The sequence below is a fragment of the Myotis davidii genome, unplaced genomic scaffold, assembly GCF_000327345.1.
Source record: "Myotis davidii unplaced genomic scaffold, ASM32734v1 scaffold41, whole genome shotgun sequence".
In the NCBI taxonomy this organism is placed as follows: domain Eukaryota; kingdom Metazoa; phylum Chordata; class Mammalia; order Chiroptera; family Vespertilionidae; genus Myotis; species Myotis davidii.
Window position 1 is genome coordinate 732,341 of NW_006292344.1, and position 25,994 is coordinate 758,334.

The 25,994-nt window shown below is 48.1% G+C and overlaps 1 protein-coding gene across 5 annotated transcripts; it reads right to left on the reverse strand.

The window, feature by feature from the left end:
* Nucleotides 1-2,562: 2,562 nt before the first annotated feature.
* Nucleotides 2,563-25,704, reverse strand: BCL6 (B-cell CLL/lymphoma 6). 5 transcript variants are annotated; one of them, XM_006765857.2, is made up of 10 exons: nt 25,623-25,704; nt 15,021-15,059; nt 14,029-14,200; nt 12,305-12,526; nt 9,870-10,841; nt 9,405-9,595; nt 7,834-8,001; nt 6,621-6,751; nt 6,377-6,514; nt 2,563-3,778 (listed from the first exon to the last, which is right to left on the reverse strand). In XM_006765857.2, the coding sequence occupies exons 3-10, from the start codon at nt 14,187-14,189 to the stop codon at nt 3,635-3,637; spliced, it is 2,127 nt and encodes a 708-aa protein (XP_006765920.1). In that variant the 5' UTR covers nt 14,190-14,200; nt 15,021-15,059; nt 25,623-25,704; the 3' UTR covers nt 2,563-3,634. The 5 variants fall into 5 exon arrangements, with proteins under 5 accessions (XP_006765920.1, XP_015420861.1, XP_015420860.1 ...); XM_015565374.1 differs by lacking the exon at nt 25,623-25,704 and adding an exon at nt 23,902-25,577 and having other exon boundaries at nt 3,635-3,778; XM_006765859.2 differs by lacking the exon at nt 25,623-25,704 and adding an exon at nt 17,732-19,218 and having other exon boundaries at nt 3,635-3,778.
* Nucleotides 25,705-25,994: the final 290 nt, after the last annotated feature.

Below are 25,994 nucleotides of genomic sequence, written 5' to 3' on the forward strand. Positions count from 1 at the left end.
ATGCTATAGCAAAATCATGAAGATGGATGACAAGTGAATGAAATTTGAGAAACACTGGACTGGCTGGTGGTTCTATGTTTCAGAAAAAATTCCCAGGACCATCTTTGTGACCCAACATATTAGCATCCCCTCCTTAGGCAACACTTTACATGCCACACATAATAGGCCACAGACCTGCCTGTGGTTGGTTGGCCTTGGATGCACTGTCCATCCTTAGTCAAATTAGTGGTCAGAGGAGTGGTCACATGCTATGAGATATGGCTACCCAAGTTCTGACTCTAGCAGGGACTGAGACAAAGTTTCTGGTGGAGCAGCTTGTGTGGGCAGGTGCGGTGTGATGTGTTTTTATGGGCTCCTGGTTCAATTGTAACTCTTGGGCACTGTCTCTATCCTGGAGTTTCTGAGGTGGGCATGCGGCTTCCATCCCCCCATAAACTCTGCTTTGAAGGGTGACTTTGAGAATGTAATGTGATCATTGATACAAAAGTGCTTTGAAAATCATAACCACCTCACAAATGCAAGATGTTATTATCACTGCTTAACACACTTATTGCTATGAGTGGCACAGAGAGAGGAATGGGAACCCAGATTCCAAAGATAGCTCATTTTCCTCAAGAAAAGAAAAAGATTGAAGTTACACCAACGACCAGTTGTCTGAACTCAGACTAGTTAGCCACTACTTGGCTGGGTGACCTTGGCCGAGTCCCTGCCTCAGTTTCCTAATATCTGAAATGGGAACATTTGCATCTGTTCTTCCTTGTCTCAGATTGGAGTGAGGAGCAGAAGCCCACCCTCCACTCTCTGTCCCCAGACACCAGGTGAGGACAGTGGGCAAGTTCTTGCATGTCTCCTGTCGCAGTCCTTTCATGGGTAGAGATGACAGACTTGAATTAGGTGATCCTTATCATCCCCCATCCTTTCCAGCTTCTAAGCTGCTCTGCTTGATTCCAACCACCCCTCTTCTCTGGGTCTAGCCTCCAACCACCACCCTGGTCTTGAGAAGCCCTCCCCTTAAAAATCCCACAAAACAGAGAAGGACCTCAGGCGCCGCTGTTTTGAAAGTTACGTGTTTGTGAAATGTTGCATTCACGTCAGGCTTTTGAAATAAAAATTCTCTATTCCCTTTACCCTAGCTTATCTGTTTAGAGATGTTTGCTTTTTACTTGTTATTGATCGTCAATTGGCTACAGTTACTCACTCTTTGATCTTCTCTTTTGTTTGAACTTGAAGCCACCCACACTGTCTGCCTGGGCCCCCTAGTCTCTTTATTAAACAGTAATGATATATAAACAAACTCCTAGCCCCTCAGGGAACCAAGGGGCTCTAGGGCCAGCCTCCCTCGGGCCTGTGAATTGTCATTCCTGAAGCTGTCTGTTTTTGAAGTTCTTTTGCCAAGTTTCTATGGGAGCAGAGGGATCACTTTCTCCCTTTTCAAAGAGCAGGGTGAGCTGAGGCCTCGAGCTGGCAAGTCCTTTAAAGTCACTTTCAAAGGAAACCTGAGCTGGAAGGCCATGTGGCTGGCAGAGGGGAGTGTGACTTTCAGAGGCTCTCTCTCAGGCTTTGGGTGGTCAGCTCCCGGGAGCTTCCCAGCACGTGCTCAGGGCCTGCTGCAAAGGCGCTGCCAGGACACACCATCCTGCCACCAGCCACACAAGGACTCAGGAAAGGCTCTGGTTCATGTCCCTGCCCCGCGGTCAGGGGAGTGTACAGGTATTCTCCTCTGGGCCAGGGGCCAGGACCATGCTTGTCCTCCCTGTTCTTTGGCCTTGTCAATGAAACTTGGCATTTTTTTTAGGTAAATTAAAACTAGGTGCCAAAGTAAGCTAGGATGAATTTATGTCTGAATCATGACATCATAAGTGATCTAGATAATCCAATCCGCTCATGGGCAGGCTGGAAGGGGGACCCAGACAATGATTGTCCCCCACACATGGGAGGAGATGGCTGACCTTCACCACAGAGTTCTTCAGACAAGGACCACTCCTGCAGTGATGGAGGTTTGCTTGGCTAGCAGCCATTCATAAAGGTTCCAAGTCTATAGATGTTTGCCCACCGCTCAGCAGATACCAGAAAGACACCGATGCTGAGAGGTGTCTGACTGGGGCCAGAGGCCTTCATACCATCCTCTGGTCTAGACCCAAGCAGAGTTGTTTATGAAGCCAGGAGGCAAGATGAACCCTCTTGCATCCCAGAATGGGCAAATTCTCCAAAGCCCAGAGGAGGAATCAACTCACATACACTTGTGTCAAAAGGACTAGAACTAAAGTCATCAAAGCTCAGCCTAGAACACTGAGTGAAAAACAAACAACAAAAAAACACAGAGGAGGGAACCAGCCAGAAAAAGAGGTGAGAGATCCATCCAAAATCCCCCACCGAAGCTCACAACCAGGGTCTGGAGTCTGTGATCCTTCCTGGGCTGGGAGATAGAGCCCCAGCTTTGGTTCCTACATCCCCCCCCCCGTGCCCCCGCCAGTGATCACTCCCCACTATGTAAGAGCAGAGGAAACCAGACCCATTTAAGTCCCGATTCCAACACAAAGAAAGACCCCTGAACAAGGCATCTCAACTTTTCAACATTTTATTCTTGTATTTGTACAGCTATATGTTACATCGCGGTAATGCAGTTTAGACACAGCCAAACCCTGTCTCCGGAGCAGTTCTAACACAAGCACGACGCAGAATGTGATGGATGAGACAAACATTCCCAAAGAGGCTGTTAGTGACAACTTCCAGTCCCTGTGTCTGCCTACACTTCAGAAAGGGATGGAGCGCTCGCCCATCCATCGTTGAAAACTTCCATGAAAAAGGCACCGTAGGACACGTTGTATAGGTATATACAAACTGGAAACTAGAACAAAACTACACATTTTTCCTTCCGCAGCTTTTTTTGTTCTTTTTGTTTTTTTTAATACACACTTGTAAATTGTAAACCTTCACTTGCAAAAAAATACAAATACACTGAGGCATTTTAGACAAAAATATTTTCTTACTTAAACAGATGCAATACTTAAAATATTCTCTTAAGTGCTCTTTCTCAATAAAGATTCTCAGATCCGTGTCTGCCTGCAGATACAAAATCGAGCCTTTAACACAATGTCATATTTTTAATATATCTTTTTTAGGTTTATATATATATATTTATTTTATATATATATTTATATATTTACAACTCTGCCATATATTCCTTCACCTTTGGTTAAAAAAATTAAAGCCCTCTGTTTGATAACATACCGAAGTCTCTTCTTTTAAAAGAAAGCACATTTACATACAAAAGAAACATCTGTTCCCACAAAACATATACATTCCTCATTTTGCAGACTAAGTCAAGTCAGAGCTTTTGCATACTCTCCCACTTTGATGTACAAAATGATTCTGCTTTTTGCTGACATGGTTCGCCTTGCACATAGGAGAAGAAGCAATATTATTTTCTTAATGTTGGATGGCAGTGGGGGAAGGGGAGCTGCCTTGGCTCCCGGTCCCCACGCCCCTCCCCCCACCCCCCATACCCAGCTATGATTTGCACTAGTTGATGAAAGAGGCACTACATCATGGGATGAATGCTGTAAAGTGTTACAGTATCCTTTGGGTAGATTCTGAGAAGGGGCTCGAGTGGAAAGCGTCAACACTCCATGCTTCAGCAGGCCTTGGGCAGCTCCGGGGGCAGGTCGGTGGCGGACACGCGGTATTGCACCTTGGTGTTGGTGATGGCGCCATGCTTCTGGCGCAAGTGAAGACGCAGCTGGCTTTTGTGACGGAAATGCAGGTTACACTTCTCGCACTGAAGGAAAACCAGAGGTAAACTGTTAGCTGTGATCGGCCCAGGAAACATGTCATTGTTCAAAGACCCAGAGAAGGAGCTTCGCTCTGTCTCTCCCTGTGAGCCATCCAGCAGCTGTTTCCTCTTAGGGGCCAGGTTCTGAGCCCACCTGAATCTGGGATCCTGCTAAGGGACCAGTACTTCTTTGTGCAAATGCCCCTTCCCTGCTTTCCAAAACGTTGCCCAGACTTCTCTCCTACTTAAGCTGCATTTCCCTGACTTAACTCCACAAGTTCAAGTCTTATCCAAAAACTGCAGCTCAGGTGAAAACTCCCCTAATTATTAAGGAGTCTCTGAATCTCTCTAGAATGAAAAGAATCCCTCTTTCCCATTGAACCTCTGTAAGATTTCCAGCCTTGTCTTATTAGGTGGGCAATGCTTCGAGGGCAGTGACCACTCCTTACTAAACTTTATAAACTTCTTAGTATCTAGCAGAATATACTTAGGCAATTATACATTAAATCTGAACACATTTGGACAAATGGACTGACTCATGAAAATTGATGAGTCTAAGGATATGCCTTAAAAATGCAGTTAGACTCCTTCTTAGTGTGTACACTTTAGGTACGCTAACAAGGCATCACCAGGTAGAGCTGTTTCTTGCTTTGATTAAATGAATGGATGCTAATGGTTTTAGTGGAAGAGTTATTTAAAGGAAAATTAATGACTCTATGGGGTAACCTGAACATAATCCTTGAAGAGAAAAAGGCAATTTAGGTAAAAAAAAAATCCAAATAAAATATGGACTTTAGTTTGCAATAACATATCAGTATAGGTTCATTAGTTGTGACAAAGGTATCATACTGACATAAGTCATAAGACATTAACAACAGGGGAAACTGGGTGCACATAGGAGCTCTCTGCACCTCCTTTGCAACTTTTCTATAAATGTAAAACCATTCTAAATAAAAGTGTAATAAAATGTGTTCATATAGAGAATATGTTTTAAAGTAAAAATGCAAATACATTTACAGAAATAAACAAATCAAATGGGCAGGACAATGGTAGAAAGAGCCCTGGTCTCGGGAGAAATGGGGCCCATCTATGCCACCCTCCGCTGTGTGCCCTGCGTGTGTCATTTCTCTCTCTGGGCCTTCGCGGTCCCTCTGTATGGAACTGAATCAATACACTCTGCAGGTCACTCCTAACTCAGACAGCCTGTGCATCTAAACTTCTAGAGGATAATTATAATAGCAAAGATTTATTTTCCTCTTACTACATGTCAACTGCTCTGCACATTTTAGCGAATTCATTTACTTAATACAACAACTCTACGTGGTAGGTCCTCATATGGGCTCAATTTGTAGGTGATAAAATTAAGGTACTAAGAGATAACTAATACACCCAAGAATAAATAGCAAGTAAAAAGATATTCACTCAAGGATTAATAAACAAGACAATGAAAATAACCCCATTTTGCTGCTAACATTTGTGATATGGGTTAACCATTCTTCAATTCTTGTGCTCATCACTAAGTAGAGTGATGCCATATTCTCTTTTCAGATTAGATGGAAACTAGAAAGATAAAAGAGGCTGCGGTCTCAGTACTGCCCTTCGGAGCCAAAGAACCTCAGTGACTGAAAGGGAATAATTTGAAAACTGCTCTTCTACAGCATCCTCATCATTTCACAGAAAAAGGAAACTGTGGCCCAGGGAGAGGGGAAGGGCTTGCCCAAGGCCATAATAATAACCAAGATATCTCAGTTGCCTGTCCAGTATCTTCCCCTCTCTAGCAGAGATCTGCAAACTATTTTTCTATGGAGCCAGACAGTAAATATTTTAGGTTTCGTGGGATATTTTACATTCTCTGACACAACCACTCAGTTCTGCTGCTGTGTTGTTAAAAGTAGCCACAGACAATCCATAAATAAGTAAGCAAGGCTGTGTTCCAATAAAACTTTGCTTATGGACTGAAATTTAAATTTTATAAAATTTGCACGTATCACAAAATATTGTTTGTTTTTTACACACTTGAGTGTATAAAAACCACTCTTATCTCATGGAATGTTTAAAAATTAGCCTATAAGCCATTAATTTGCAGAGTCCCTGCCCTGGAACACCATGATTCTGAGGGGCCGATCATGGCTGCTGGCTGCTGGCCACCTGTTCCTTTCCTTCTTGAAATGTCCTTTTCTCTGTTTTATTTTATGTCACCACATTCTTCTACTCCCAATGCTATTGTTGGCTGCTCCTTTTTAAACTCCTGAGTTTGTCTTCAGTAGACATCAAGCCCAGCACTGAGGCATGCTGTAAGCACTCAATACACATCTTGGAATGAATGAATGAGTGACTCCACCATTTATGGATTCATAGTCCAGACCTCTTTCCTAAGGCCCAGATCACTATACCCATTACCCTCCTTTAAGGATGAGCAAACGGAGACCCAGGCCAAGGTCAAGCAGGGTGTCTTTGAAAATCAGGCCCAAATCCATATCTATGATCCCAAGTCCAGTGACCATCCCACTGTGCACTTGAGACAGGAGCAAACAGTTCTGCTGCTCTGCCCCTCCATGTCCCTGTCCCTCCCAGGTCAACCAGTAGCCACAAAGGCTCCCTTACATGGTAAGGTTTCTCTCCCGTGTGGATTCGCAGGTGGCTCTTTAGAGTCTGAAGATGCCGGAAACGGGTGCCACAGATTTCACACGGATAGGGCTTCTCGCCAGTATGGATAAGCACGTGGGCTCGGAGGTGGGCCACCTGGGCAGAAGAGCAAAGCGTGAGAGGCTCTGTCAGGGTGAGCTGCACACCCCTGGGCAGCCGCACACACAGGCCGAGGGGTCCTTTCCCCAGGCCCCCAGCTCACCTGTACAAATCTTGCTCCGCAGGTTTCACATTTGTAGGGCTTCTCTCCAGAGTGGATTCGAGTGTGGGTTTTCAGGTTCGCTGGTCGGTTGAACTGGGCCCCACAGATGTTACAGCGATAGGGTTTCTCACCTATTACCGAGGGAAAAGGAAAAAGGATAGCTGTGTTCAATGGAGTTCACCATAGTCTCGGGCTCCTGGATTTCAAAGCAAGCTGCCTTTCCCAGGACTGTTTTGACTTACTGTCCCTTGGAAGGTGTCAAAGAGAGGATCCAGGGGCCTGCCTCCCCTCCCCACATACACACAACAGCACCCCTTGATCAGAGTTAAAAGCAGGGAGGGGTAGAAACAATGCTGGGTGTGGAAAAGGGAGAGAGTGAGGCTCCAGGAAGCCTTGGGACCAGCTTTGTCATCAGGATCATCTAACAGTGGGACTCGGAAAAGTCACTCTCCTTCTCTGGGCCTCAGTTTCCCTCTCTGGAACCTGAGGGGCGAATGTGGATAGCTTGGAAAGGCTCTTCTAGCTCTTCGCTTGGATAAGACTGACTCACTAGTCAACCCACTCCGCAGGGAGATACCATCAGGCTGCTCTAGTTTCTTTCAGAACAAACATGCTTTTCCACTTGTGGCAACTACAGCTGGATTCCATTGGCAAAGGGGGTGGGGCCTGAGCTGGATTAGGTGTTCAGGCAGAGGAAGCCAATAGAGGGCTGCGCCTTCCTTCATGGAAAGTTTCTGGGATAAAGGAGCCGTTTAAAATACCAAGAGAGAGTCAACTTTGGACAACAATCAGGTTATTAGAAGCTACCCGGTAAAGGAATGTGAGTTGATAAGGAATAGGCCCTTAGAGGAAATCAAGAGGCCTTTGTGTGTGTGTGTGTGTGTGTGTTTTTCCTGGCTTTGCAAAAACCAAATCTACTTTGTGTCTCTCAGCCTTAGTTTCTCCTCCTCAACAGTGGGATCAACACTTCTGACTCTAGCAAAAGAAGAGAAGCAGAACAGAGCAGCTCAGAGGAAAGACGAAGGGTACATGGAGTAGACCAGCCACTAAGCAAAGATGTGACAGGGCTAGAGCCCTCATTCAGGCCAGGATGGGGCCTGCTCTCTGCCTCACTCCACTGGTACCAAGCCCCAGACTGCTTTCTCTGGAACCCTCTCTCTTTCCTGACCCCAGGAAAATCAGCAAGCTCAGGTGGGGTGGGGCAGGGCCATACCCGTATGGACGGTCTTGTGGCTGGCGAGGTTGCCCTTGTAGCGGAAGGAGGCCTGGCAGCGGTCACACTTGTAGGGTTTGTCACTGTGGGTCTGCAGCGTGTGCCTCTTGAGCGAGGCTTCCTCAGAGAAGCGGCAGTCACACTCATTGCAGAAGAAGGCCCCGTTCTCTGTCAAAGGGTGGGAGGGGACACGAACATCAGCGGGAGCAAGAGAGATGGGGCTCCAAGGCCCCTCGCCTCCATAGCCACCCCAGTGCCCCTGCCCACCCAACATACATGGGAACCCGGAGCAAAGGGCCTGTGGAGATTTTCTTTTTCTTAGCATTTAGAAGGAGAAAGGAGGCATTTGAATACAAAGGTACAGAAGGAAGCTCGAACCAGCAGGTACCCATATGGCCCACAACAGCTTGAGGAAGGCACCCGCGGGGCTCTCCCTTTTCTGGAGAGCGCTGAGGCCTGGCTGCTCTTATCAGTTCATAGTTTTATTTGTATTCATTCACAGACGCCCTTGGCAAGGCCCTTCAGGTCCCTGAGCCTCTGTCTGTGTCTCTATCTCCAAAATCAGGATAATAAACCCCTGTCCTACCTGCTTCATAGGAGCACCTGACATAACAAAAGCAGCATAGGAATGTAAGATTAAATCAAATGCAATGATACTTTGAAGTCAGTGGGAAGATGAATGACAAACACGGTCACCCTTGCACCGATCTGCATTTCATGTCTCCCAAAGATCTGTGAGGCTGGGAGACTACAGGTGATGGTGGGAGCAGAAATAGAGGCCCAGAGAGAAGGAGCTCGAGTGCAGAACAAAGGCAAATGGCCAGAGGGACAGACGGGGACATTACAGCTGGGAGTTACAGCCCCTGCTCTCTTAACTATAGGTCCACAACCCTGTGCCAAATCTCTCAGTGTAAATAATTTATTTTTCCTTTGGTTATAACAACTTGAAAATGACACTTCATGGTGGCTCAGCCCCGATTCGATATTTCTGCGCTATATTATGAGAGCCAGAGCTGCAGGAAGACAGACTTTTTCATCTGGTAAAAACTGGGGATGTCAAACACAGACTATTCAGAAACTTTAATAATTCTGTTCAACTAATCTAGTTCAGCTAACATTTACTGAGTACCCACTCTGTTCTAGAGACTCCCTAGGACCTCTGGGAGATGCAGGAGTGAATCAGTTCAGATGCTTCCCCTCCAGAATGGACGACCCAGCAGGTGCACTAACATGCCCATAGATCCCGCACCTGCAGTTTAGGCCCGGAGGGGCTGAGAAAGCGCTGGGAGTTACAGCCCCACAAGCTTCTTTTTCTGGAATGAAGCTACAAAGTCTGTTTGATCATTCTCTGTTACCCAGGATTAACTCTAACACCCCATCTTCTGCTTTGGTCAGCCTAGTTCCCTACAAGGTCAAGAGTGGAGCGATCAGCTGGTGCCAATGGTCTTCATCAGGAATTTCTCCCAACCAATGACAACAGCATAAATACAATGGAAGACAAACCCCCACAAAGCAGAGGCCGGGGGGCGGGGGGTTCTCCCTGGTCGGAGAGGTCGGAGGGTGGGACTCACCACAGCTGGAGTCCGAGTACTCAGAGTGGGTCTCTCCCATCTCCTCGGGGAACGTGGGGCCGGTGGTGTGGAGGCACATCTCCGTGTGCTGTGGGGACTGAGAGCCGCAGGACGTGCACTTCGGGGGGTGCAGGTAGAGGGGCGAGTGGCTCTCACTGCTGCTGCTGCTGCGGGGGGAGCCTGTGAGAGACCTGCGGGAGGAAGAACAGAGTTTCAGCTGCTGAAGCAGAGGTGAGCCCTCCACTGGTCCCCACTCCCGGACCTAGTTTCTTTCCCACAGTACAGAGGCGGGAATTCCCTGGCTGGCTATGGAAAAATCTTCATCCTTACTTAGGCGAATTCAATCATTAGGCACTTATCCCACTCCTCTGATATGCTCCGATAGCCCCTGCATCCCTCAGAAGTGACCCCCGGGACCCTGCCAGGTAACCCCTGAGCCCAGGCCTGGACTGCCTCTTCAATCACCTGTTGACAATGTTATTGAGCCGGCTGGCCTGAGGGATGGTGGAGTCCTCCCCATTGGCGCTGAGCTTAGCTGGGGACTGAAGGTCAAGGTTCTCCGGCTCCATGGGCGGCTGGCAGGCTGGTGGGGCAGGGTAGACTCGAGGGGAAAGGCGGCCCAGCTCGGCCTGCTCGGGCTCCTCCGGTTTGGCATTCTGGTTGAGGCTGTTGAGCACAATAAACTTGTATTTCTTCCAGTTGCAGGCTTTGGGGTCCGTGGGGCTCTTGGCTGGAGGGGAGCCAGAGGTCTGAAGGATGCAGGCATTCTTGCTGCTGCAGGACTCTGTGGGCGAGTTGGGCTGGCAGTCGGACTTCTGGGGACTCTGGGGACTAACCAGACCCTTCCGGTTTAGGGGTGCATTGGGGGGCTCGAAGTGCAGGGCAATTTCATCCTCTGAAGAGGGTCTCTCTTCCTCCTTGCCGGTCTTGTCACAGGGGAAGTATGGGACATTCCGGGCCGAGGGGGCAGCTGGCTTGGGGCCCTCGGCCACACTGTAGTGCATGTCACTCCGTGCCTCCTCTGGGGCCGTCTCCTTGGGTGAGTAGATGTTGCTGTGGCACACACTGTGGGGGATCTCCATGGCCAGCCGGCTGTACTCCCCAGGGATCGGCCTGGCGCTATCGCAGGGGAGGGCTCGCTCCTTGGGGAAGGGGTTGGCCACAGGCATCCGGGCATCCCGCAGCTCCTCATCGGAGAAGAGGAAGCTGCTGACAGGGAGGTGGCTGTACACAGGATAAGAGGCTGGCGGTGTGGACAGGCCACTGTACAGGCTGGGGGCAAAGGCTCTGCTCTCACACCCTGGGGGGTTCCTCAGTGGCAGGTTGTTCTCCACCACCTCGCGGCCCCGATAGGCCATGATGTCTTGGGGCATCAGCATCCGGCTGTTCAGATACTCTTCACGGGGAGGCTTGATGGCAGGAACCATCTCTGCTTCACTGCAGGAGAAAACAAGAGAAGACACCGGCCTCCAAATTAGAACCACTACACAGGCGACCTTCCAAGTGCCACTGTCTATGCAACCACAGTTGTGCTTGGGCCAGCAAGACATAGGCAATATGGCTTTGGAGTAGGGAAACACTTGCAATTACAAGGCACTAATGCTTGAAATCTAGCAATCTAGCCCACAGTTGGGTAAATAGGCCCAGTGAAGAGAGTTACCCACACAATCTGAGCCTGTTTAAGTCACATACATAAGTAGGAATGTGACTCTGTAATTCTTTGGATTACTATGGAATGTAAAGCTTCCAGAGCCCTTATCTCAGTTCACCCAGGCTAAGTCCTGCAAGGAAGGGAAGGCAGGTATTACTGTCTCCATTTTATACATATGGGAACTGAGGCTCAGGGAGGGAAGAATTCATACAGTCCTGGTGCCACATGGGCAGAGGGCCATAGGCAAACTGGTGCCCTGGGGAGAAAAGGACTCGAGTCATAGGTAAGTGGACTTTGGAAAACAGGCAGCCTGGCTTGTGCAGGAAGCCCTGACTCGGAAACAGCCAGACCTGGCTTCCAGTCCCAGCTGAGCCACTTAGCAGCTGTGTGACCTGGAGCAAGTTACTTAACCGCTCCAAGCATAGGGCCTGACCTAGAGAAAGCACTCAGAAATGATGGCTCTGATGATCTTGCCACCATTATCACCCACAGAAGACAAAGAGTTCTAGCTGCATATACTGGAAGGGACACTATGTGGGCAAAAAATAGGCCAACTCAAACATGATCACAGTTAACAGAGCTAGAACCAATGAGTGAATATTAGGGGAGCCATTTCAACTCGCCATAAAGAGGAGCTTTCTGACTGTCCAAGGTTGACTGCATGGCTCTGGGAACGCTGCGTTCCCAGCTCCTGGTGGGGTTCAAACAGAGGCTAGAAACCCTTCTGTTTGACAAGGGTTATAATCACCCCAGAGCAGTGAATCAAATGGTTCTAACAAAGCTCCTCCCTTCTTTGGCCCTCAGATTCCTCACCTTTACATAATGGTATGTCTTCCCAGCCCTTGGATAGGGAGTAGCTAAAATAGAAGAAAAATCTAAAGGATAAGCAAAGGCTTTGGAACAGAGAGGAAGAGCAGAAGAAAAAGGTGAGTGATAATCATAAAAACATCCACAGAGGAGCTGGCATCCAAGCATGGCTTTACAGGGTAGGTGGGAGGAAAGGGCGTGTCAAGTGAATGGGAGAGAGCCAGAGGTGAGGATGCACAAGGCCTGTCTGGATAGCAGTAAGGAGTCAAGTTGGCTGGAGCACAGGATTTCATAAGGGCAGAAGTGGGCAAAAATAGTGGAAATTTAGGTTGTGGCACATTACAGAGGATTATGTTTTTTTTCTGTATGCATGCAATGTCCAGGGTTTCTCATCCCTTCTGATCCCTCTCATCTCCCAGCCTTCCACCTAGTGGCAGCTCACCTGGCCTTGATAAACTTCCGGCAAGTGTCCACGACATGCTCCATCTGCAAGTACATAGCTGTGGCCATCACGGCCATAATGTTGCCCTCCCTCAGGTTGAGCCGAGATGTGTACATGAAGTCCAGGAGGATGCAGAACCCCTCGGGGTTGATCTCAGGATCCAGATTGATCACACTCAGGTTGCATTTCAACTGGTCTGTGAAGATGCTGTAGAACAGGCCACTGTAAAACAAACACATGTCTCAGTATAGCAGGCGTGTATAGACTCTCATCAATTACAGTCAGCATCACGTGCAGCCCCTCTCCCCAGTCCCTACCCCCAAAACTTCCACAGCAATTAATAATAGTGCCATTTACGGAGTGCTTATCAAATGCCAGTGAGTCATTAAGCACTTTTTATATTTATTCTTCACAACCTTGCCAGGTAGATACTATCATTCTCCCTCTTTTCAAATGAGGAAACGAAGATCAAAGATGTTAAGTGATTCTCTCCAAGTCCCAGAACTTGTTTTCCTTTTAGTGTTATAACTGCACAGATGACCAGAGTTAAATTTAACACTCATTTGCAGTAACTATTTTTTATTATTTTATATCTTTGAGATAAGCCTTTTCCTTGTTCCATCTCTTTTTCTTATAACTCTTATTGTATTTTTTAAAAATTAAGTTGAATAATGATGATAAATCAATAAAATGATGCCTACATCTACATTCTACTGATTTTTTCTAAAATCCCATAGACTATCACAAGTTCAGTATTCCTAGAAGGTCCAAGCCAAGCCTCCAGTTACCATGCTGTCTGGCTGAGGAAAGAGCACTCAGAAGCCAAAATTTAGGGCTGCCACCTCAAGTGTACTCTTCCTGTATTGCAGAAGTGAGCCTCACTTCCACCAGTAAGAAGGAATGCAACCTTGGGTAAGATACTTCTCTATACCTTAGTTTCCTTATCTGCAAAGCAAAAACAATAGTATCTACCGTACAGGGTTGAGGCAAGAATGAATATGTAAAGCAGTGGTTCTCCACCTTAGCTGCACATTAGAATCATCTGGGAGTCTTTTTAAAATCCTGATTTCTGGGCCTCATCCATACCAAAGAAACGGAATTACCAGAGGATGAGGCCCAGAAATCAGGATTTTAAAAAGATTCCCAGGTGATTCTAATGTGCGCCAAGGTTGAGAACCACTGATCTACATAATGGAGGCAATCATGCCATCCATGACACAGGCCACTACAAAGATCCAGGGAGATAATGTAATATAAAATTGCTGTGAACACTTGAAATCCTTGACAAATATGAAGAAATAGCTGGCTCACTTTCACTAACTTACCCATGGAAATACAGCCACGGTATAAAAGAAATACAATTATGGAATAGAAGAGCAAAATATTTCAAATTAGCTTGCTTAACATATTTTAAAAATCTCTTTCACTTTTCATTTTTTTTCACATGTGAACTGAAGTTATTCTCCATGTTTGCTCCAAACACATCCTTTCTTGAGATAGTATGTGATGTCATCTCCCTCTATTCCCACAGAATAGAAACGCTTTCTTCTCGAAAGGTGTGGGCATTCATTCCCTTTCTGGGAGGCTACCCAGCCAGGCTGGACATCTGGACACAAATCAGATGTGATCCCAAACATAGCAAGGGGCCCACATGTTCCACCTCGTTCGCTGCCAGCACCATCACTCCCCTTATATTCATCTAAATTTCCTTTCCAGACCCTCACCTGCAGGCCATGAGGACTGTCTTATGGGCTCTAAACTGCTCACGGCTCACCACTATGACAACATCAGTCAAGATGTCCCGGCTCCGGAGGCGATTAAGGTTGAGAAGGACGTCACTGGCATGGCGGGTGAACTGGATACAACTATCAGCCGGCGAGGCCATTTTGTCTTCACCTGCAAAAAGGGGTCAAAATCCTATTAGTTAACCAGAACCTGCTTCTTGCTTACCAGGAGCATGAGAGCAGGTAGTTCAGCCTGCTAGCATGGGATGCAAACTGAGGCCCCTTGTGTTTGGTCTTTAAATAATTCGTGGCCCATCTCTGGATATTACTGTTCACATCTGTAAAATGGGGAGAATAATTTTTATCCAACAAATCAGAATAGAAAGCCCTTTACAGAAAAGGGGGAGGGAATGAATATTGTTGAGTGTTTTTCCCACATATCAAATACTCTACCAGCATTGAGAAGCAGTGAGTGTGTGACAGGGGAGAGAACCAGGCTTTGAAGGTTAGCATACTAGCTTGACCTTTTTTGAGCTGTGTGACTTGGAGCTGGTTGCTCAATGTTTCTGGGCTTTGGTTTCCCAAAATGAGAGTAGTAATACCTATGTAGTTGCAAAATTAGAGGTATGTGCCTGATCCATCGTCTAGGTTCTGAAAAATTGTAGCTATTCTCATCAGTATCTCATTTCTCCTCTATCAGGCTTTAGAATTATCTCAATGTTCTGACGAGCACCTAGCACATTGTTAGTGCATAGTAGGTGGCTACATCAATTTGAACTAAAATAATTTGGGGAACGAATGATCACACAACAGTGTTAAGATAGTCTAACGCAGGGGTACAGGATGAGGGCTGGGAGTGATAGAGAAGGAATCAGCAATCCTTCACCTCATCTAATGAAAACTGGCAAAGTTCACAGAAACATATGCATTGGCAAATTCAAAAGAAACAGTTTCCCCACAAAATCTTAAGGCATATAGTTCAATTTACTTACCCAATGCCTTGATTCACAGTCCAAAATTTTGCTTAAAACCTGCAGGGAAGAGAAAAAACAAATAAACAGAAATTGATTTAATGAATGTAAGATTGTCCACTATGGTCTTTTTTTAGAACACACGTGTTTAGTTTTACTTTGATAGCTGCAGCCTGCCAGCTGGTGCGGTTTTACTATAAGCTAGGAAGCATTTTTCCAGCTCTGCTCTTATGAAAACAACAGGCACCCGAAGCCCTGCGATAATGTTTATACCCTGAGTACTGGGGATACAGTACATACATATACATATACACATATGTTTCCTTTCTCAATGGAAACAATGTTCACTACCCCAAAGCCAGTGCATTTATGGGAAAGAAAACATGTAAAGAAAGAAAAAAAAATCAGTATTAGTAAGGATGATCATTCAGGGACCTAAAAACTTTGGACGCTTTTCGAAACTGCTAAAATATTATTTTTTCAAGTCTTAGAATGATTCCACGAGGCCAACAGGGTCAATATCCTTTCCCTAATTTCACTGGTGACAAAACTGAGTCTCGGGGTCAAGTGGCTTTCCCAGGACAAAACAGCCAGGCAGTACTTCCTGACTGTCTGAAAGTACTGAAGTACTGAATACAGAATCTGCAGAATACAACCTGCAATGGCCTAGCTATGCTTTTCTTAAGGATCTTTGCCTTCTGTTTAAAAGTTTCCTCTCCCTTCCCTCCTGGGTCTAAGACAAGATATACTACCACAATCTTGCAAGTTTGTGCTTCCCCCTGCTGGTGAAAAGATTTAATTGTCTGATTTAGCTGAGAACTGGCCAGGGAGCATTAATGAAATATGCACCTTCTCCAAATTGGTTTCTTTAAAACAAAATAATTTAAAAGCACAGGTGGAAGACTCTCGTTTATGACAGTATATGGGCTGCAGAGCAACAACAACAAAAAAACTATCTTAGCCCTCCTCCCCACCCGCTTTTAAAAAAAGCCTAGGCCTTAGTTATTTTCCAGGTAAAGGGGCCCGAGGCCAGGGAGGTCTTGTTAGACCACATAGATGGTGAATAGCCCGGCCCTAGGTCTTCTGGCTCAAATTCCTGACCCTTTCCAAACCAGCCTACGTGCTGTAGAACATGCAAGACAGCACCCTGACGTGGGTGAATCTCATTTTTAAGTTCCTTCCCCCCACACAAACACTTTGCCCCCATTCCAGGCTGCTGAGTCTTACCAAATGAGCACTAAAATGAGAGGTTTCTTTGAGTCTGTAACCAAAAACTCTGACAATTCTGTGGTCCCAAGTGCCAGTCACTCAATCTCATCGGCTTCAAGGTTAGGTGTGTATGTGAGTGAGTGGGGTGAGGGGGAAGAAAATGGGGGAAGGGAGAGGACAGAAAAAGACAAAAGAACCTATTTCCTCCTCTCCCCGTTCTAGCTCAAAATGGGCAAGAGAGATACACTAAATTGATCCTAACAATAGTTCAATGATTGGTCTCCTTTGAAAAAGAATGTTGAAGGCACATGTGAGGTTTATTTATAAACCCGCTCCTCTTCTCTCATGGAAGAGATCCTTAAACACTTCTGTAATAACTAAGGCTGTCCTCCAGCCAGCTGCAACCACCAGCTCTCCTGTGGATTTCCAGTCACACACCTTTGGACCACAGGAAGCCCAGATTTTCCATTTCACCTTGACACTTGTCAATGATTCACTCCAGATTCGGATTGAAACAAACAAAACAATTCCCCTTGGTCTACTATCAGCCAGCTCCGGGCTGGGCCCCTTTCACCCTAAACCCCTGCCTGGGTTGTCCCAAAATAAATGCACACACACTGAGGTCCATGTCCTTATTAAGTCCACTCCTTCCTACATAGCTCTGTCTCAGGAGGTTCCACAATTAGTGAATATGTGGGTTATGGTGGGTGTGGGTGATGAACTTCCCTCTAGATGGTGCATGTGTGGAGGGACCACTAGCATTTGGTTTGTTTTTTACAGACCACTCAGCTCCTTCCAGTCCATTATTGTATCTGATCCTCATAAAAGCCCTGATTTAGTGGGGGAGGACACTGAGGCTCCAGGGGAATAAGCCTTGCCCAACATCTCAAAACTAATCACCAGCAAGCCCTGGGCAAACCTGTCTGCTAGCTTCAGAAACGCACCAGACACACACAAGATTCATTCCACAAAAACAACCAAGAGATCAGAGCTGTCCAGGAGAAAGTGACAACTGCAAGGGCCCAGACCTGGACTCCTCTGAATCCAGCCCACCCCGCCCCAGCCACAGTAACTACCAAGTGAGAGTTAAAAAACCACGAAATGAGAGTTAAAGATTGTCTTCTCCTCCCCCCGCCCCACCCGGCAAACACACACACACACACACACACACACACACACACACTTTCCTTTGTGCTTTAAACTTAGGCACCCTCAGGAGAACTGCAGGTCCTTTAAAGGATTTGGAGAAGAAAAAAGAGGGTCTTCCCCCTAAAACAAAGAAAAGAAAGAAAGAGGAGAGAGAGAGAGAGAAAAGAGAGAGAGAGAGAGAGAGAGAGAGAGCGAGAGCGAGCAGAAATGACAGACCAAACAGGAGATGAGAGGAAGGCTATGTTCCGGCGACAGGGAGCCAATACAAAGACCCATCCTTTTCCTCCTCCCTACACTCGGTGGGCACTGGGCAGCCCCATTCTCTCGCTCACAAACCCAAGCCCACCCCGTAGCCCACCCCTTCTATACGGTACCTGGCTGCCAGGGGCTGCCCACCCGGGGGCATTGTGCCACCACCGCTGCCCATCTGTCTCCGAGTCCCCGTGGGCTCGGCGGAGGCCCCGCGGGACTACCGTGGCAGCCCTGAATTTGGTTGTACTCGGATAAAACTTTTCGTGCACCTCGGGAACTAACATTGTGTGTGCCTCTTTCTTTTCCTGTTACGCCCGTCAAGGCAGGGGGCAGTGAGGGGAATGGCTCAGCCCTCTCATTCCCGGAACGTCGTCGATCTCCGCTCAGCGGAGTTCACGGAACACTCTCTGCCTATCGCCGGCTCCAACGAGAAGTAACTTTCCAGGAAGCCGCTGGCCCCCAACGGCCGCCGGGATCGCCGCCTGCGCCGCGCGGGCTGCCGGGGATTCACCGGGAAGGGAGCGGGGTGGGGGCGCCCCGGACGCTGGCGGGGAGTACGGACACTTTCCCCTAAACCCCTCGGCCACGCGCATCCGGGCACTCACAGCTCGAGTCCTACCCTTCCCCGCAACAGTTTCATAAACGGGGATGGTCAGGCGAGTTAGTAGCAGAGCCGGTCTAGACCTCGGGATTTCGGGTCCATTTCATGACTTGGGGTTGCCCAAGTCTGATGTTTATTTGCCTGGGGCGTCATTTTTTTTTCTTTTCTCTTTTCGCTTGGCCCCGAAATCCTTCTAAAGAGGATAGTTAGGCGAGGCGTCAAGGCCTAAAGGTAGAGGGCTCAGGGTCTCTATGCAGCGTACCCCAGCCGAGTTGGAGAAAAACTAAACCGAAAGCCCCTTCCGCCTACGTTGGCAAGTAGGGGAACACAGCTCGACTGGGTTTCCGCCCCAAGTCTTTAGAATAAGAGCTGCCAGGCCGAATCTGGCCAGGTTTCGGTTTTTCCGAATTCTATTTCTCCGAAACCCCGTAGAAACAAGGTTAGGATCCAGGAGAGGCCCGGACGCCGACCCCGCCGCGCGCGCGCTCCAAGGTTGCCGCGCCTTCCCGTAGCCTTCCTTGGAATTATATTTATCTCCTATTTATCTCAGCAGCGGGCTCTAAGAGGGACTTTGGGGGGCTGGGGTACCGGGGATGCTAAAGACGCAGCCTTGCAAGCCACAGCTGGGTCTTAAAACTGGCGTTGGCGACACCCAGCACCGCGCCACCCGTCAGCGAAGGAGGCGGTGTTAAGGTCCGTTGTTCAAGACTGGGCCTCTGCAGCCTCATACTTTGAGGCTTTCTCATTCCTTCGCCCGGTGGAATACTGGTAGAAGCGAAGGCTGAGATTTAATATGGGACGGGGTGTGAATCCGGAAAAAGAGGTTAAAATTAAGTAAATGCACTTATTGGAAATTAGGAGTACCGTAATCATGTTTCACCGCTGCTGAACACTAGAGGGAGCCGTCCCACCAGGGCTCGATACCAACAATCCCTCGTCGCCCCGCCCCTTCTTCCTTCCCATTGACCTAGTTTCGACAGTCTCGGGAGCTGGAGAACTCGGTCCTCCACCCCAATTATTGGAATAACTCCAATAACTCGTTGAGAAATCCAAAGGAGCATGTGGAAGTGTAAAGCATTGTTTAGGGGCAGGGACGAGGAATTTTAATAAGGGTGCAGCTGAGCAGTGAAACCCGCATCGTGGTTCCTGCCGGCGGAGCGCTCCCTTTCTACGTAGCATCTCTACTAGGGAACAGCTCGGGTCCAGCCACAGTGGTCCCGCAGTAGGGGATGGGGTTAAACTGTGGAGTTGTTTCTGTTCAGTGCGGGACTCTCTTCCAGCTTTTTCGCTGGGGGACGGGAGGGTGGGGAGTCGACAGTAGATGAAAGCCAATTTGATAATGCGGTAGCCTCGGCAGTCGTTTTGGGTGACCGAGGTGTTCAGGAACATTATGTCCTAACTTTCATTTCTATCACGTTTCTGACAAAAGCGCTCTTTTAAGCCTGCAAGCTTCTAGGAAATGCCATAAAACAGAGAGATGTGTTTTATCAGCAAGATCTGAAGAGGAGCTGCAGAAGGGACGCTCCCCATGCTCCCAGCTTGCGACAGCCTTCCAGAAAGGTCCGGCAGACAATGCCAGCAAACCACGTCCCCGAGCAAAGATATCTCGGTCATCCTGGTTGGATCCGCTTGGCTTCTGCAAAAAAGGCCTGCGGAGGAGGGAAGCGGCATGATCTCCCCAAGCAAACAATGCCTTTAAAAATCCGATCTGGACAGAAGTCAGCCAAGGTCTTTATTCACGTTAATGAAGATGGAAGGCACTAACTGTCCTTGGAAAGCGATGAGTCAAACTTGACTGCTCTTCAAACACGTCCCCAGATTCATTTCCAACCCGAACAGAGGCGCGTTTCTCCGACACGGCCTCCAACAACTCCCCCAGTGAGAGAGGCTAAACTCGGTTCCGGGGACCTGGGCGGTGGAGACGACAGCGTCTCCTGAGGCTGTGCGTGCGGCCGTCGCTAGGGGCCGCCAGGACACCGACGCACGTTTGCCATCTTAAGTTTTTAACTCCCAGAAAGAAAAGTTTGCTATGAAGCGGTTGTGGCACAAATTCTATGAGGATTACACTCTGCCTGTCTATACGACCCACCCACACAACTGATTTCTCTCCAAGCCACTTAGAAAAGTTTAGAAAGAAGAGGATAGAGAGGAATTTCAGGATCTAAATGTGAGCCTCAGGTGCTGCAAGATGCATCTCCGCATGTCCAGGGACTGGGCCTTAATCACTCCCTAATACACGCCTCCCTCCCCCTCAAGGAATGAGACCCCCCCCCACACACACACACACACTCCTCAGCACAACTGTAGGTATTTCGTGTTAGTTACTGAAAATCTTAGGCCATACTTTATAAACCAATTCCTCCAAGACAGCTGAGAACCATTTCCAACTACAGTGACCTGAGAGGTTGGAATTAAGGCTCTCTGACTGCATACCTTCTCTTGCTTACCTCAAAGGAGCGGAGGTAAGCTTACCTTTGACTTTCAGTCACTAACCTGGAAATTCAGAAACTTAAAATCCGGCCTGGACTAAGTCAGTGTCTCACCATTACAGGTCCCCTCATCAGGCCTGTTTCTTCAACTGTAAAGAGTTGTATGTCCTAAGAGCCCCCATGGCATCCCTCCGCTACCAACATCCCCCAACTCCCCTCAGTCCCAGCCCCTCACCCGGAGAGGTAACCGCGATCTGGAGGTAGTGTAATCAAAACGAGTTCGAGTTCTTTTACGGTTCTCTTCTTGGAGGCAGATGCCCATCACTAAGCAATCTTGGATCGGGTAAGCATCCCGAGGCTTTATAATTTTCATCCATCTTACCCAAACTTTGGATGTCGGGTGACATCCTCAATGGAGCCTGTCCTCCCTGCCAGACCTAGTACCAGGTTGGGAGACTTGGAGACCAGAAGTGGCGCGGTCCACCCACCGCCCAAAGCTGGAATCTCAGCAAGACCTATCACTAGGTGGCAGACTCGGTCCGTCTGAAAATCACTGGCGGCCACAACCTTCCACACCCGACTACCCTCAACCTTCCCCCCCCCCTCCACTTTTTGTCTGCTAGGGGGAGGGAGTTGCCATCACAGGCAAAGCTGGAAAACATTTAATTTACTAGATGTAATTCTTTTCTTCGCGAGGCTCACGCCTCTCGCAACCACAACACATTATCTGGAACTGAGTCCCTGGAGTAGACTGTCATTTTTTTTTTCAGCCGGAAAGGCTGAATGTATTGAAAAGGGAAAGCAAGGGTGCACTTGTCTTCAAAAAGAAGAACAGAATGGCATTCCATGGCATTTAGCAGAGCTCCCTGTCAAACACTGGTCGACCAGCAAGGAAAGTCTATAATAAACCCCTGATCCCCACAAAGAAAGCAGTCCCTGGAGCTCAGCTGCAGGGTTCCACCCAGGCTTACAGCGCCCCAAAAATCAGGGAGAGTGGGAAAGAGGGGACGAATTTGGTCTTTTGCTGGGGCCACTGATCTGAGGCCGGGAGTCGAAGAGGATTGGGAGAAGCCTCTCCTGCCTTCCCATGGGGCGAAGAGAAGCCCGCCCGCTTTGCCACAACACAGCACCCTCGCTGGGATCACTGCTGCAGCGTTCCCACTTGTTGCGCAGTGCAGGGAACCAGCATGCGCCACACTAACTTCGACTCCGGTTGGGCTCCAAACCAAGCTACAGACCAGAACACCATCGCCCCCAGCAATCCCCTAACCTCACTCCCAAATCTCTCCCCCCTCCCCCACGCATACACCACCATCACCGCCAGGAAAACTACAGGGCTTCCAGTCATTATGGATCTTAACACTGCTAATAAAGCATTCCTTCTTATCTCAATGTCAGATAGGCAACAGAATTCAGGTGCTCTGAGACGTCAAGTCGAAAGGGAAAGGAAGGGAAGGGGGCTACCTCCTCCAGGAGAACTCCCTTGCTTAAAGCCAACTAGGCAACCTTCCTCTCTCTCTGGTTCTCTCTCTCTCTCTCTCTCTCTCTCTGGTTCTCTCTCTCTCTCTCTCGCTCTCTCTCTCTCTCTCTCTCTCTCTCTCTCTCTCTCTCATTAGAACTACTTTGCTGATTATACGACACCATCCTAGCTGAAAATCAACTTTTCCTCTTCCCATTTGAGAGATCAACTGCAAAGTCCCTTTTTAAAAAGTTAGTTTTATATCTGCTTGTTAAAGGCAAAAAAAATAAAAAATAAATTCCTCATAAGGTCATTTCACAATATTTTTCAAATTCTTTGACTTGTGCACACAAGAGTCTCACCCACCAAGGGGTGGCGCTGCCACACCACCTCCTCTGAATCTTAAGTTTTTCATAACCAAGTGGCTTGTGAGTGTGGCTACCGGACAGGAGAGAGAGGGAAGGAAGGATTTTGACATCTAGTCATGGCTAACATTTACTCAACCAATAACTGGAACTCTTCAGGGCTCAGGAAAGGACAGCTTAAGAGTTTAGAGTCCCACCCCTGTCCACCAAGCCCAGAAAGAATTGGAAGGTCTTTTCAAGAAAGCATGGGATAAAAACCCTTCCCAACTGAGCACAGAGGTAAGGCCAATTGGAGAATTCCCCCTTCCTCTGGCTGCCTTCTCTTTCAGGTTGCCTAGTTTTCACAAACAGCTTCTGGCCTTATTGTCACAACCAACGGACCCTTAAAATCAGCCAATGCACTTGAGCCTGCAGTATTAGAAAGTCTTCCAAATAGTATGATATTGGAAACTTCTATTTATAAATGGGGGGAGGGGAAATATTTCTCATCTACAAGTTTCTATTTTGGCCTGAAGACTCAACAGCAGTCATTTGAGCAAGGGAATGCCCATTTCCTGGTGCTCTCTTTCCATTTCTTCCTCCCCCAGAGACATATCTTTTCTCTCTTTTTTTAAAAGTGTATATTTTAAAGCAAGAAAGTGATTTCACCTCATTCCTTTGAGCTCATGTTTGCTACCTCCAGGAATAGCGTGTGGACTAGGGCCAGATGAACTTCAACTTGGGCTGCAGATTTACGAGGTTCTGTTCCAGTGCCAAAGGCTCTTGGTAGTAAATCTTGAGCAAAACAGATACCTGTCTCTCTGACGCATCTTGCCCCCCTCTTATATTTTTTAAGTTATTTATTAAAACCACACACACACCTTGCAAAGAAAAAGGGAAACTGGCAGTCTCTGTAGAGGAAGCCGGTGACATCGCTCAGAGCCACAAACTGTATTTCTAAACAGCCCTTTCCCTGGTTCCCTCTCTCCTGCCCCACTTTTTTCTTTCTGGCCAGTAATAAAAAATGCCTCTACTGATATTCACTTTACTTATTTTAAAAAAAAAATTACAAGATTTTTCTTCTGGAAACTATAAACTAACTAGAAAAAAAAACCCATAAGGATTAAATTCTTTGGGGGTTTTGGGGGTGGGGTAGGTGGCTAGCTCTCTCAGAAGGGACACAGTCAACAGCTCTGGACTTTCAGCACACTGTTTAGGGTCATTTCCACTGCTCAGCTGTCAGGACCCCCACCACCAAGTCTTAACTACTGGGAGAAGGGATACAACAGTAAAGGGGTCTTTTTCACTCTTTTAAAAATCTGTTGTGTGTGTTCTTGTTTTTTTTTTTCATGGGGGAGCTTTAAAACTCATGATTGCAACACCAGTTCCATTTTTCGCCAGAGTTCCAATAATACAGCATCATACAGGCAACGCAATCCACAGCTCTCAAGAAATTTACCATGATCAGGTCACTACAGCCGGCAGCGGGCTGGCCCCTCGCTCCAGCTGTCGCCGGGAGCAGCCGACTTCCGAGGCTCCAACTCCCAACCAGCTCCCGCCCCGGGCCGCCGCCGCCGCCGCCTTCTCCCATTCCTACTCCCTCGAGAAGAGCCACAGGTTGCAAATCCAACCAACCGCACATTCCGATTTTGCAAAATCACTCACAAAGATCTCCCTTTCGCGCCCGCGCCCCCTCCTCCTGCGCCGGGTCGCCCGGCCAGGTCCACAAAGTGTTCTCTCCTCCCGGGTCTTGCACGTAGGAACGCGGGCTGGGGCTGTTTTGTTTTCCCCTCGCCCAGTGCAAGGACCTCGGTAACGTAAAGCCTAATGTTGGCCACTTTCCGGCCCGCCGTTGTCATTTTACAAAGACTGCACCATAGGAAAAATAAAATAAAATTTAGGAACCAGGGGGAACAGCCATTGGGAGCTAACACCAAGTCACGCAGTACCCAAAATACAAACACCGCGACCGCCAAGAAATCCCGCCACCTTCCTTCTCTGCTAGGCTGTCTGGTGAAGGTTCCCGGAGTCCCCACACACTGAACAGCACCGCAGGTGCAAACGCGTACCCCTTGACCACCTCCCACCCCCAAATCCCCGTCCCGCCATCAGCTTCTCTCCTTAGGATGGGAGAAGGAGCGCGCGGTGTTTCCGACTCCCTTGTCTGCAACCAAGAAAGAATAATTTCCAAAAGTATTCAACATCCCCGCCCCCAGGCAAGCTAAACCTCCCCCAAAACACAGGGAAAGGGGACACCAAAACACTCGCATCTCGTTAGGAAGATCACGGCTCTGAACAGAAAAAGTAGAAACTATACTTCATCCGGATTTTAAGGGGATTAAAAAAAATTAAAAGCCACCGAGGAGTTCGATTGCATTTTTCCTTCAAAATCTCGGCTCGGAGGCAGTGAATCTAGAGGACCGAGGCCGGTGGAAGAGAGCCAGCGGGACGAGCGAGCGGGCGGTCTCCCTCCTCGCCTCCCGGAGTTACTAAGAAGGACGGGAAGGGGATGGTTGAAGAGGCCAGGGCAAGGTGGAGGGACGGAGGGAAGCCGAGGCAGGAGCGAGGTTAGCAAGGAAGGCAGTTTGCAAGCTAGAAAAGAGGGGAAAACACAGCCGCACGAATCCAGCGAGATCACAAGCCGTACGCAAGCAGGCAGCAGAAAGAGCGAGAGCGAGGGCGAGAGCGCGAGCGCGCGTCCTCTCCGCGGTCTAGGGCCAGACAGCCCCGAGACTTGCCCCAAATACCCCCCAAACACTGTCTCGTCCTCTCTGCTCAGGCCGCCCCCTAACTGTCCTCCTTCCTCTCCTCCACCTCCTTTTAAAAAACCAAAACAACACAAGGGAGGGTGGCAAAAGCCTCCCCAAACCGGCCGATTCACTCAGACAACAAGAATCAAATAACAAATACATAAAAATCTATATCCTAGAGTGGGAGAGACATGGGACTAATCTTCGGCATTTATTTTAACACCTGACAGCTAGAATAAATAAATATATACATTTATATCAATAGATACACATAGGAAACTTGGAGCCAAAGCATTTGGCAAGAGCGGAAAAAAAAGAATTAAAAGGTAAAATAATGATCATGAGCAGCGGCGGCGGCAGCGGCACCAGCGGCAACAGCGGCGGCGGCGGCGGCAGCAGCAGCAGCGGCGGCAGCAACAGCAATAATCACCTGGTGTCCGGCCTTTCCTAGAAACTTCTTGCATCACCACTTCTAAGAACCCCAGTTCTAAGAATCAACAGAGCTCAATTCTCGGAATTTGAGCTTCGGACTTTACCACTGCTACATGGCAGGGGAGGACTCTATGTCAGCTCTGCGGGACTTTTGCCTCCCCTCGCCGGTACAAAGCATTCAAAGCATAATATTTTTCCACATATCGGCATATTTAGTGGTTCTACTAGGTTGGCCGTCTCGGATTTGGAGGTTCTGGTTCGAGGCTAGAGGGGGCGGACGGTGGACCTCCCTCCCTGGACTCAGGACGATGGTACAGCCTGCTCCGCCAGCGTCACGTGGTCGGCCCCTCTGTGACGTCGGCGTCTTCGC

What these genes read in the sequence shown, in the direction of transcription:
- BCL6 (XM_006765857.2), bottom strand. Translation starts at nt 14,189, where the DNA reads ATGGCCTCGCCGGCTGATAGTTGTATCCAGTTCACCCGCCATGCCAGT. An exon ending in GTACTCGGACTCCAGCTGTG is followed by an intron (nt 8,002 to 9,404) that starts GTGAGTCCCACC and finishes ACCCTTTGACAG; the next exon opens with AGAACGGGGCCTTCTTCTGC. An exon ending in CGGGAGAGAAACCTTACCAT is followed by an intron (nt 3,779 to 6,376) that starts GTAAGGGAGCCT and finishes GTTTTCCTTCAG; the next exon opens with TGCGAGAAGTGTAACCTGCA.